The 13,109-nt window shown below is 38.6% G+C and overlaps 1 protein-coding gene across 3 annotated transcripts; it reads right to left on the bottom strand.

Moving 5' to 3' along the window:
- Positions 1-232: 232 nt before the first annotated feature.
- Positions 233-12,267, bottom strand: LOC111594946 (protein diaphanous). Of its 3 annotated transcripts, none has more exons than XM_023308441.2 (5): positions 11,985-12,267; positions 9,372-9,700; positions 1,926-3,884; positions 1,328-1,858; positions 233-1,232 (listed from the first exon to the last, which is right to left on the bottom strand). In XM_023308441.2, exons 2-5 carry the CDS (start codon positions 9,697-9,699, stop codon positions 760-762), a joined length of 3,291 nt encoding a protein of 1,096 aa, XP_023164209.2. In that variant the 5' UTR covers position 9,700; positions 11,985-12,267; the 3' UTR covers positions 233-759. The 3 variants fall into 3 exon arrangements, with proteins under 3 accessions (XP_023164209.2, XP_023164207.2, XP_023164208.2); XM_023308439.2 differs by lacking the exon at positions 11,985-12,267 and adding an exon at positions 9,770-9,987; XM_023308440.2 differs by lacking the exon at positions 11,985-12,267 and adding an exon at positions 9,776-9,987.
- Between the last annotated feature and the right edge of the window lie 842 nt (positions 12,268-13,109).

Below are 13,109 nucleotides of genomic sequence, written 5' to 3'. Positions count from 1 at the left end.
TTTTTGTTACTCTCAAAATTTATGTGTTATTGCTCCATTTGCATAGTTACTTTATATTTATTATAAACTACATACGAATACATCGAATTAGCAAAAAAATAGTTTTTATATATAAATTAACAAATTGTTAAGTGAGAAAAACCATTTTAAAACGGGAGTCAAACTAAAATGCAACTTAAATTCAAATTAAATACAAAAGGAATCAAATATTATATTTAGTTTTTGTTTTTCTTTTTGTGCATCGAAAACGAAGTGCACAACAATTGACATAGTACAACAATAATATATGGTATATATATATATAAAGGAATCCAAAGAGCCGTAAGCGAAAGTATTTTGACTAAATGTGACAAAGAGTTGGATAAAAGCGTATCAAAAATATGGAACGGTCGGCTAGACCGATAGCGTAAATTGTTAACAATCGAATCATAAATCGATGGTTTCCACAATTTTGCAGCCGCTCAGTTAGTTAGCTTCGTTTAACTAAAACGTGACTAAAGATTCAGCTACAAATATATAGGTACAGATACATTATGGCTAACACCTAAGCCTTGTCTATATACGAGTTTTGTGATTGTTGTTAACTGACATTTTCTACTACTTTTAGTTGGTCTTTCAATAGCTTCGCTTAGCTACAGATACAGATACAGATACAGAAATACAGATACAATCTGCCTAATGTCTAAGCACTTAGCTGTCTATATATATATATATGTCTATTTATATATGTACATCCAGTTGGGTAAATCCCTGTTGAAACTACGCCGAGCCCAGGACCTCGCTCAGTATCATCTCTCGCGTCATTAGCTGCCCGTTATTAACCCGTGTCCTCGATCTACTACGACTTAATTGGGCTCTTCTCTCTGCGCCTGCGGGTCGCTGGCGCCGTGGCTGTCGATTGCGTTGACCAAAGGCCGAGCCCGTTTGCAACGCCTCCAGCAAACTATCCATAACGCCCTCCTGCGCCTGTGCAGCATCCATATCGACGACTGCCTTCTTTCGCTGCTGTCGTTCCATTTGCTCTCGTTGCGATTGCTCTCGCGCCTCCTGCATGCGTCGCTTCTTCTCCAGTTCCTCGCGTATGCGCACATTATCGTTGTGAGCCGACTGGAAGGCATCCTTAAAGGTCTTAATATCCGCAAAGAACTCCTCCATTGTGTACTTGCTCGGATCGAAGGCATAGTATTCGCTGAGGTCCTTGAACAGCTTTTCCATTTGCACCTGCATTTTACCTGTGAACGCAGAGATGTTAGTTATATATTTCAAAGACAATCAGTCACGACATTTTCAATATAATATCCCCATAGTTGCCCTCATCATCACTCACCTAAGACATCCACCTGCTGTCGACATTCGTTTGCAAATTTTCCCATCACCTCAGTGAATTTGTCATCCTCGCATTGAGGCACTTTATTGTTTTGCAGATCTGTTTCCAGATTCTTAACGGCCGCATTCATCTGGCGCATATTCTTCTGTATGGCATCCATATTGACACGCGACGCTTTGTTCACATGCGACAGATCGTCGTAGAAGTTAAGACAATCGGGAAACTTCTTCTCCACCAAATCGGCTAAGTAATGCAGCAACGTTTGCTTATTGTCCGTATCCTTCGTGTTCGTTAACTTCGTCAAGTAGGATATCTCAAAGCCAAAGGCTGCTTCATTTTTGGAACCCGAATTCATATAGTTACCGAGCAGCAAAATCAGTTCCAATATTTTCGAGAACTTTTTACTATTGCGTATCTCCTCGCAGGCCGCTGTGCCGGCCACAATGTCTGGCTTGATATCCTGCACCATATCCGCGTAGGTCAGCTTAAAGTTTAGATTGTGAAGACGCGGCAGCAAGCGCTTGATTTCACCTGCAGCAAAAATATTTAAAGGGTTTATTAGGTACTTATAGAGAGCTTTCACTGTACTTTCACTCACCTATGGTCGCTGCAAACTGTTCGATGGGCGGCAAAGGTTCGCCCTTTGCTTTGATCTCCTGCAAACGTTTCAGCTGCTCGGGCGGAGGCAAATATTGTATAAGATTTTGCAGAATATTGGAGGACAGGATGTCCGTATCACAGCGTAATAAACAGAGTTTAATTTGCTCATAGGACAGATGCTTCAAGGAGCCACCAAGCAAGATGGATAGATTTTGTGCGGATTTCGAGTCGAGCACACGCAAATCCACATTCTTTTTGGTCAACGTTGTCGGCTTGTCCACAGCGTCCTTTTGATTCTCTTTCTTTACCGGTTTTGAGGAGAATTTAACGGCCAGCTCCTGCAGGAAATCATCGGAGGCCAGTTTATCCTCCTGGCACTTCACCCAGAATGCATTCTCGGACATCTTGGCGGGCACAATGGGTTTCCAGTTGGCACGTTTCATAGGATTCTTGGCTTCCCATTTCTTCTTGGGCTTCAGTCCATATGGCAGCACCGGTGCCATGGGCATCATCATCATCATGGGCGGGGGTGGCGGGCCACCAGGTCGCATCATGCCAGGCATTGGTGGCGGCGGGGGGCCGCCCATGCCGGGCATTGGGGGAGGTGGCGGTGCACGTGGACCGCCCATGCCGGGCATGGGAGGTGGCGGAGGCGGCCTAGGCCCACCTGCCATGCCGGGCATAGGAGGTGGCGGGGGCGGCATTGCTCCACCTGCGCCTGGCGGTGGCGGCGGCATCGGTATATTGACTTTGGGCAACTTATTCGGTGATGGCGCTGCCACACCATTCGCCTCCATTAGCTTGATCTTCTCCTCGAGATGAGCCGCCTTGGCCTCCGCCTCCTGTTTGGCACTTTCCAATGCCTCGATCTTCTTCTCATACTCCTCGGATCGCTGCGTCTCCGTGGCCTTGGCCTTCTCCACAATATCGTCCAGCAGCAACGAGGTGTCGATATTGAAATTGCGATTCTCAAAGTTCGGATCACAATAACCTTTGTGAAAGACAATCTGGGCTATGCACTCCTCGATCAGCTGATAGTAGGCGGGTCGAAAGTAGAAATCATCGCGGATGTACAGCAAATGCTGTAGTATGGATAGGAAATACGGTTCGGATGTTGTATCTGTGACCAGATTCTTAAGCACATCGAAGCAATCGGTGGCATCGTCCATGTTGAAGGTGACATTGTCGAAGCGTTGCACAAACTCCTCGAAATCGTCGTCGCGCACATCCTTAAAGATCTTATGATGCTGCTGCAGTGTCTCATTGTTGCTGCTCTCCACAATTTCCTTCAACTCATCCAGCCGATCGTACAGACCCATGCGCATTATTTCGCAGCGCAAATGGAGACGAAAATTCAGGTCTGTTGGCGTATTTGTTAGCGTGTTTATGAAGATCAGGCTGTGTGCGGCTAACTCTCGTTTGGGATCATGTTTATCGGATGCGAATAGAGCATCCACAATTGGTCTAAACCGTTCGCTGGCCTTGTACGAGGTCGCTGCTATTGTTGTAATAGCTCGCAGCACTTTCTCATAGCCATTCCTTTCGTACACAATGCAAAAGGAGGCCAAGAGCTTCAGGGCTTCACACATTGTTTGCGGCTTGCGCGGATCCAGCGACTGCGCCAACAGTAGTACCACACTATGTTGATCGGGTGTAAGCACCACATTCAAGCCCCAAGTATTATTCATGATCGCTTTTAGACATCTTATAGCCTCGAACTCAATGCGATCATAGGACCGATCCGTTTTGGCACGCGCTAAAAGCTTTTCGATCTGTCCTATGCCCGCCTCCCCGAACTCTCTGATCCAGGATATCGTATTGCTAGTGAGGGCCACCCGCAACGATTCCACGCACTGATAAACCTTATTTTCGCTATGCTCTCCATTCTGTAAATACTCTATATAATCGATGGGCTTCTCGAAACGGGAATTGGTGTTACGCTCCAGTGAGTTTTTACCTGTTGAATGAATGTCAATTAGAAAGTGTTCCATACAAGATGTACTTTAATAACTATATTAATAACAATTTTAAGATTATAATGTATATATATGTATGTAGTCAGTTATGACAACTTTTGAATATAACCACCCTCCTTTTATTTTATTATTATTATTATTATTATTAAAATATTATTATAAATTAAAATAGAAGAGTTCGTCAACTACACCGCAAAAAATAATATAATTGGAAAGGTAGGTCAAGTACCATGTGACACGTATTGAACATTATGTATCATGTGTCACGTAGTAACTAAGCAACTGTTACGAAATATGTAAATTATAATTTAAAGCCAGTTTGTTAAATTCTCAAAAACCGAATTGCAACATGAAACAAACTTGTTTGCTGTACACATACTCAGGTTTTCGAAAATTATTTAAGAAACCTACACACATATACATCTTACGTGTCAAGTTAGTCAAGTTGTTTTGCTTAAAAAATATATAATTTCCACATTTTATAGCTTTTATCCAAACAATTCTAATGTATATAATTATAATTAACAGCTGTAAAGTCACTGCTAGAAAAACATATGTATGTATTCAAGTAACTGTAAATATCACAGTAGAATCAATATGTTAATTAATGCACGGTTAACATCCTGTTAAGCCACTGTTAAAAATTCATAGGCTTGAACCACTGTGTTCGAGATAACCAGCAGACAGCATTATTTTAACTGTAAATCAAGCACGCCAAGCATTTGGATCGTTTCGCTCCAGTTACTCGGATTGCTGCCGTTGCTACTGTTAGTACGCCAAGGCTTCGTTATCTGAAACTTTTCAATGCGTATGCTATATGACTTTATCCGCGAGAGGAAACGATTCTTAACGGTTACTTTAAATGTTATCTTGACTCTTTGCTCTTATTGTATCACAAATCATTAGCCGAATGCGCATAAAAACAGAGATGAATACATACATACGAATTATAATATTGCACAATCATACTAAGGCCTTAGCATACATATATTTAAGAAATCTCATTGAAAAAATTTGCATATATTTAAAATTACGTCAAGTGCTTTGGAAGTGGACGCCTGGACGCTTAATTTATTGATGTTTTTTGCAATTATTATTGTTGAGAAAATGAGAAAATGCACACAGCAACAGTTGCTCTCTAAATATAGCAATAACAATAAGAATTAAGCAAGGCGCTCTCTCCGTCAAGCAGTAGCAATAACTAAACAAGCACTGTGCTCTCTCAACAGTTGTCTAGTAGACAGCCAGAGAGAGGGTGGAAATATGCATAAATAAACCTCAATTCTTGAACACATCAGAAGAGTGAAGGCAAAAAAATCCCCTGGATATGATCTAATAAACGGCAGAGTCCTTAGAGCACTGCCTGACTCCACCATAGACTACATAACTATGGTGTACAACGCCATGCTCCGCATCCGGCACTTTCCAGCCTGCTGGAAGCGCGCCGTGATTGTGATGATTCCTAAGCCTGGCAAACCCGTGGGAGAAATTGAGTCGTACAGACCAATTAGCCTGTTGCCAGTACTCTCCAAAATATTCGAAAGAATATTTCTGGAACGAGTACTGACACATCTGGGACGCCAGGAGGCCATTCCAAACCATCAGTTTGGCTTCAGGAGACAGCATGGAACACCGGAACAGGTTCACAGAGTTGTGCACCATATCCTTGGAGCCTTTGAAGAAAAGATGTACTGCTCTGCCGTCTTTTTAGACATCAAACAGGCGTTTGATCGAGTTTGGCACCTGGGACTGCTGCAGAAAGTGAGGACCACCCTTCCAGCCCCATTTTTCGCGTTGCTATCCTCATACCTTATTGGAAGAACCTTCCAAGTGTCAAGGGGGCAAGCAGTATCCTTGACTAGACCAATTATGGCTGGAGTACCACAGGGTAGTGTTCTAGGCCCAACACTTTATACTTTATTCACAGGAGATATGCCAACTCCCGAGCCAAATATAGGAAGTACAGATGCAGTACTCATAGCGACCTATGCAGATGACACCGCCATCTTATCACGTCACGTATCTGCGCAAGAAGCTTCAGACTCACTACAAAAATATCTGGACTCTTTCGGACGCTGGGCAAAACGGTGGTGTATCACCATTAATGCACAAAAGTCTGTACATACTACCTTCGCCACTAGAAGAGGAGATTGCCCAAGCGTTGCATTGGGGCCCACTATTCCCAAAGCCTCAAAAGTAAAGTACCTTGGTATCACTCTTGACAGAAGGCTGACTTTTAAAGCGCACATAAGTCAAGTAACCTCAAAATGCAAAAGCAAGCTAAAAACCCTCGACTGGATGCTGAGAGCTTCAAGCAAGTTGTCTTACAGCAGCAAGGCCGCCATCTACAAGGCAATAGTTGTCCCAACCTTCGTATATGGTATCTCTCTATGGGGCTCCTCGGCGAAGACTACAAGGAACAAAATTCAGACCCTGCAGAATAAAGCACTACGCAGATGGACTGGAGCCAGCTGGTTTGTAAGAAACTCAGTCTTACATAGGGATTTAGCAATTCCCACAGTTGCTGAACTCATTGGGCGACACAGTTCAAGATACGCGGACAGACTTGCAGCGCATCCTAACCATCTCGCAAGCAACCTGGCTATAAACAACAATAGGCGAAGACTGAAGAGATTGCATCCTCTAGACAATATTAGAACTAATTAAGATAGTAGCTACAAGTGCAGAATAATTGGCATATCTGCCCTCCCATTAGTTAAGGTTTAGAGCTAAATGCGCTATAGAGTCTAAGACAATAAGCTGCAACAAAATAAAGATAAAAAAAAAAAAAAAAAAAAAAAAAAAAAAAAAAAAAACCTCAAAATGTGAAAGATAGAGAGAGAGAGAGAGAAACGTCAGTCGCAGTCAAGTGCGACAAGGCAAACTTCATAGATCATCGATGCCAAAAGCTTTCTTTTTTATACTATTTACACGTAATGCATATCCATATATACGCACAAACATACACTTGTACGAACGTATTTGTGTGTACGTACGTTTTCTACGTGTTTAAATGACAAAATCAGCTGAAAATAAATGCTGTGTAAAAGGTGATGATAAATCCAAATGATGCTCAATAAACGAGAACGAAGAAGGCGTCAAATACAGCTACAGGTTGGCAAATAAAAAAGTAAAATAAACAACTCAGTGTTCGTGAGTTCGAAATTGTTTATCCGAAAATGTGTATGTATATTGTAAAAGTATGTTTCTGCTTATATGCACTGTACGTTCACGTAGAGTTTATCGGTTGAGTGCTTAAAATAGTTGCTTAGGGATTTGAAGTTTTTGTAGAATTTTTTGAATATTAAATATTTGCATAAATTATGATAAGCTTATCACAGACAATTTATCGCTCAGATAGCACTTCGCTTATCAATTTGAAAGAGCTAAATTATCATAAATTTTATCTATTATCATCTTTCAGGTGTACTTCTTAAGACTTATGTTGCTTAAGTACAACTTGATATGGCTAGAGAATTCAAACTGTATTTTAGAGCTATTATTTTTAGATCGACTGAGCGTAGCTATGGGAAGGTATATATATATGTAGGTAAACAAACAGTGACAGTTTAGTTAATATGTTTGGAACTATAAGAGACAAAAGGTATACGAAATCCCTCAAACTAGAACTAACCCGCAACAATTTTTGTCAGTCTCAAAATTATGCCCTCCTAAACTATAATTATATAATAACAATGTTACATGATCATTGCAAACTTAACATGAAGTCTACATTTAAAAAACATCTGCTTAACCATAGATGGCAGTTACGTAACTAATTCAAAACGAATCTCATTACAAAATATATATTATATACATATGCACACATACACACATATATATATACACAAGCCTTGTAATACTTAACTTGCGATTTAACAAAAAAGGCTGTTCATGTTTGAAAACAGCTGCTGCAGAATAGATAGAGCTAGCAAATGAAATTATTTTCTTAGTAAAAAAAAACAACAGTAAGACGAATTAAGTTTACAGCTTTTTGGCCAAATTAACAGGTGCATAAAATAAAATACAAATTTTGCATATAAATATATATATATATCTATATATCTTTAATAGAATTAATTTATCAGTCTGCCTAATGAAACGCCAATTCAAAAAAAAATTGTTTAAATAAACATGAATAATAGAATCTTCAATGCAAACTTAACCTGCCCCTAACATGCAATATCGAATGTTTCTATTATAAAAACAGCTGCCAAGCAATAGATGGCGCTAGTCAAGACAAATAGATAGCGAGCCACAGTTAAATGCTTGTTGCTTTAGTTAAATGCATAGCTACATTTAATCTACTTTGATTAAACAACTTCGTAGCAATTAAATAAAATATGAATCTATAGTAAGTGTACTTAATTGTGCGTTACTATTTCAACTACAGCTACAATGAGCAGCTGTTAATTAAAATGCCACAAACGAGTGCCGCTTGAGTTCATTAATGAAACAATTTTGTTTTTGTTGTCGTTTATAGAGGTCTACCCATGGTTTACCTGGCAGGGGTGTGCATGGATAACGTTTGCGCAATTGAAATTTGCATATGTTTTAAGTCAGTTAATTGAAAGGTGCAACTGCAATTTTTTAATGCTTATCATAAATCATAATCAAGATTACATAAATTTTTAAGTTAGAGCTTCACGACTTTCACGCCCTTGTTGCAACTACTTCAATTTTAGATAACGCAACCTATATCATATACAACTACACCTACATATGATAACGTTACATTCCAATAAAACGGTGCCAAATTATGAATCACGAGCTAAAATAGCACAAAAGCGCAACACGAGTTGATAATTTAATAGAAATGCTGTCAACTCAGATACAAAACTTGGCAAAACACATGATGATTCTATAGGAATCACTCGAAAATGAGAACGGAAAATAGGAACACTTTAGAGATTAGTTAAGATGCAATTATTTACATTGTGTCATTTAATCATTCTAAGCCATTTAATTTTGTAGCCCAAGCACTGAAGACTGTGATGATAAGTAGTCAGTCAATCAGTTAACTATTCAGAAATTAATGAAGTATTCTTTTATGTACTGATTTTGTAAGCCGTTACTACCGCATATTTCTAAATTTAAGTTAATAGATCATAAGGCTCTGCGTCTCTTATCAATCAGTCAATCAGTAAGTTAGACCAAAATATGTACAAAAGTCAATCAATCGTCAAGCAGTCAGTCAATCGTCATTTTTTACGCAAGCTCATATATGAGTTTATCATCAAATAGTCATTCAGATTGATAAAACAGATTTAAATGCAAATATTTCGAATGTATTATAATTTTTTAATTTCTTTTGCATATGTCTATCAGGTTGAAACTCTTAGCGTCCCACTTAGCGAACAACCACTGTATTTGTCTAGCGTTCAATCTATTCAATGTGTGCAGTTGTCAATCTTATCTGCTTGTCTTTGTTAACGCTGGCCCCTACCGCTCTAGTCTCTTCAACTTACCTTTCATGTGCATGAATATCATCTTTTGGCGCTCTTCCATATTTTTGTTGAGCAACGGTTCACGCTTGTCCTTGGGTATATTCATATCTTCGATAATCTCCAGAAATCTGGCATTCACCTCCGCCTCACTTAGATCTTGAATATGCCGCTGCAGTTCCTCCACACCAACGACGCCGCCCTCGTTGTCCGTGGACAGGGGTCGACCGCCGACACCATGAGGCAGTGAATTGCTGTTGTAGTTGCCGCTGCCTTTCGATTTGGAGGGGCGACCGAACCAGCTCTCCAGCAAGCCGCCGCCCACCGATTTCGATTTTTCGTGCCGCGACATTCTACAAATTTCAAAAATATTATTTAGTTAGTTAATTTAATTAAAAATCAATTGGGAAAAGCAAGCGAACCCTAACTTTTTGAGACGCATTTCGTTGCTCGACTGTAAAAGTGTGTTTGCGTGCGTGTGTGTTTGCCTGTGTTTATTTGGCTTAGGCATGCGCAGTTTTTCGTTTTATTTTATTTATTTCTTTGTTTTTGCTTTGCTTTGCTTTGCTCAGCTGTTCATTGTTTACAATTGGGAGCAGCACAATCTCTCTTTGAACTGCACGCCCCGAGCTGCGACGAGCCACTAACCAGCAACGCATCCCCCGCCACCAAATCAGCTGGAAATTTATTCATGATGCTGCTACTGCTGCTGCTGCTACTTTATTTACCGTAATAACAAATTAACAGCGGAGTAAAAGCAGAACTACAATTGGACTAGAGATGAGCGCGTGTCTCTGCTCATATGAACAAAATCGAATTCAAAGAAAAATATCTCCAGAAGCTTTCAGTCTAATCGGTTTAAGTTATACACAATTGCGCACAACTTCATATAGATTTAATCTTAACAAATAAGCAGACAAACTGATAAGTTTAATCGCTAAATTAATTATGAATCATTCACAAAAGCAAATGTATATACAATTATATAAACAAAACTAGACTAAATCGATAATAATTGTCACAATTCGCGCAAGTAATTATAGTGATTATCATCATCTCTAGCGGTTAATTAGCAAGTTGTGGCACGTGGTGCGTGAAAACTGTTCATTACAAACACAAATATAGGCATTGAAATTAAAAAGCTAAACTAAACAAATTGATAAATACATAAACATTAAGCATTATTGAGTGGACTGGCGACAATAACAAAAAACATGACGCGATAATTACCAAAATAGGAATCAACTTAAAATATGAAGAGAGCACTTGAGAGAGAGGGAGAGTAAGCAAACGATAAAAGTTGCGCAGGGTCACATATGTGTGTGTGTGTGTGTGTGAATCATTTGACGGCATTCGCATGCAACTTTGTCAGTTAATATTTGAATTTGCGATTTCATCGATAGATGATGCTTGTTGGTTAGGAACTTAAGCTTTATGAATCATTTGAAAGACTGGTTTTGCAGCTGCCTGATGTTGTCATCACTGTCGAACTGTGAATGATCTTAAGCAAATGTGCTCGCCAGCCTGACCGCCTGTCTGCCTGGTGAATTGCAAAATAGTTTTAACAGCTACTTCGCAGCAGAGGGCAACACAATTTCTTTTCATGTCGAGTAGGAAATGCTTTCAACGAGATTTCTTTAGCTCAAGAATTTACCGCTGCTGTTGTATTCTGTTGTAATCGCTTCAGTGCCTGAATAGGCCAATGCAGCAGCAGCAATTATAACAATTGTTCGAGTACGTGAATACCCTGTAAACGGGCATATAGAATTTATCTTTTACTTAGTTGTACAATTTGACATATATATACATAAGTATATATACACAATATAAATGAATATGAAGTTATATAAATCAATTTGCTTACAACATAATACACTCTTTTCTTTATTCCATTAGCAACGGTCACAGGGTATAACACTTTTGTTTACATAGAAGCTAATGCACTTTGCTGCTAATGAACATCATGTACGGCAATTGTAAACAATTGTCTGTATTTCGGCGGGCTTTCAAATTTATTAAACAACAACTACAAATATAACGGCTTTGAAATGCAAGAAACGTGCTCTGGAATGCTGAAATTCCAAGAAGAGACGATTAACAAACAACAGCAAAAACAACAAGAGGCGCGACTTAAAGTAAGAATTCATAAATGCGCTCACCTTCGCTTCGTTATGCATGTACGCGTGTATATATATGTATTTGTGATGCTCTGCTCACTTTTGATTTTCGGTGGTTTACGTCATAAGACTAAAAAATAATGGCTTGGTTGGCAAAGGCGCACCAAAAAATAAATAATACATACATACACAGACAATCAAAGAGAGCAGTCAAACACCCCCCGTTACGTTTGTATTGTCACTATGCCTGTTGTTGTTGTTATTGCTGGCCGAATTTTTTTGTTTTGTTTGTTTTATATGCCGCGACGCTGGCCCAAACAGAGCTGCGCAGCGTACTTTAAGCAGGCAGCCTTACACATACACACGCATATATATATATTTAAACGCACACGCACAGCGTTAGCTTACTTTGCTTAGCAATTACAAGGCGATTTATATATATATATACATATATAATTCTTTTTGGAACAACCACGCAAACTTTTTTACCATATAAATAGCTGACAATAATTTCGCTTACTTTTTGGTTTTTTTTTTTTGCTTTTTATTTTTTTATTTGGCGTTGATCGCTTCGCTGTCTGTGGTGGCACCACTTGTTGCTGTCTCGTTGGCGCATTAAACGACACATGAAGCGCTGCAAAATTCGAAGCTCGTCTAAGTGCGCACGCTTATCGAAGCACTTATGGTCACCAAATTAACACGTCAATAATTTATTGTGCACAAATTAAACACAAAATAAAAAACAACTCTCCCAAGAGTTGAGCCAAGCGTTCAGTTCAGCGTTCAGTTAAGAATTTTTGACGTTCCGTTCATTTCGTTCAGTTCCAATTCGATTCACAATTTACTATCGCTAGCGTTGATATGCTATCGGTATCGATATCGATATATTTCAAACTTTTTATGATCACTACGATATATTTGAATTACATTGTACAATTTGTTATTATATATGACTGTATAATTTTCATTGATCTATTTATAGATTTTTGTGATAGTGCCGCACTTAAAAAATGTTGTATTAATAGTTACGTTAGTTTTACTTAATTCAGGTTAAAAGGCTTAGGCCATTATTTATTAAAAATATGCGTAGCCTTATAAAATATAATTTATTATTTTTTCTCCACGCACGAAAACTGATATATGCTTACAATATTTAAATTTAATTGCCTTACCAAGGATGGTTGTGTATATCGCCGCTTTAATCGATATCATATCACTAGTATTTTTTGTGGCGGTTCATTAAGAGCACTCATTATAAATCGAAATATGACATGAATAATCTGCCATCGAAATGGCGTAACTATCGGACTAACTGCCATCGAATTTTTGAAGTGCTTTTTGATAAAAATATTTTTTAAATGAATTTTACGCAAACAACTAACGCAGTTAAATATAAATCGTTGTAAATAGCTTTTAAAAAGCTGATAATTCATTCTAGATTTAAACACAATTTGCTATACTTAAAAGAGCTGCCTTTTTATATTTCGAAAAAAAAAAGAAACAAATAATTTGAAGACCACATTAAGACCATAATTTTCTTTGAGACTTTCGATTGTTTTTTTGCATTTGTGTTAACATACTTATTAACAAAATTATTGCTAATTATTAGATAATTAATGGCATTTATAATGCTAAAATTAGACTA

The sequence above is a fragment of the Drosophila hydei genome, unplaced genomic scaffold (genome assembly GCF_003285905.1).
Source record: "Drosophila hydei strain 15085-1641.00,03,60 unplaced genomic scaffold, DhydRS2 tig00008114-arrow-pilon, whole genome shotgun sequence".
Taxonomy (NCBI): Eukaryota; Metazoa; Arthropoda; class Insecta; order Diptera; family Drosophilidae; genus Drosophila; species Drosophila hydei.
Note: the sequence above shows the minus strand (reverse complement) of the source record. Positions and strands in the feature narration are given on the sequence as shown.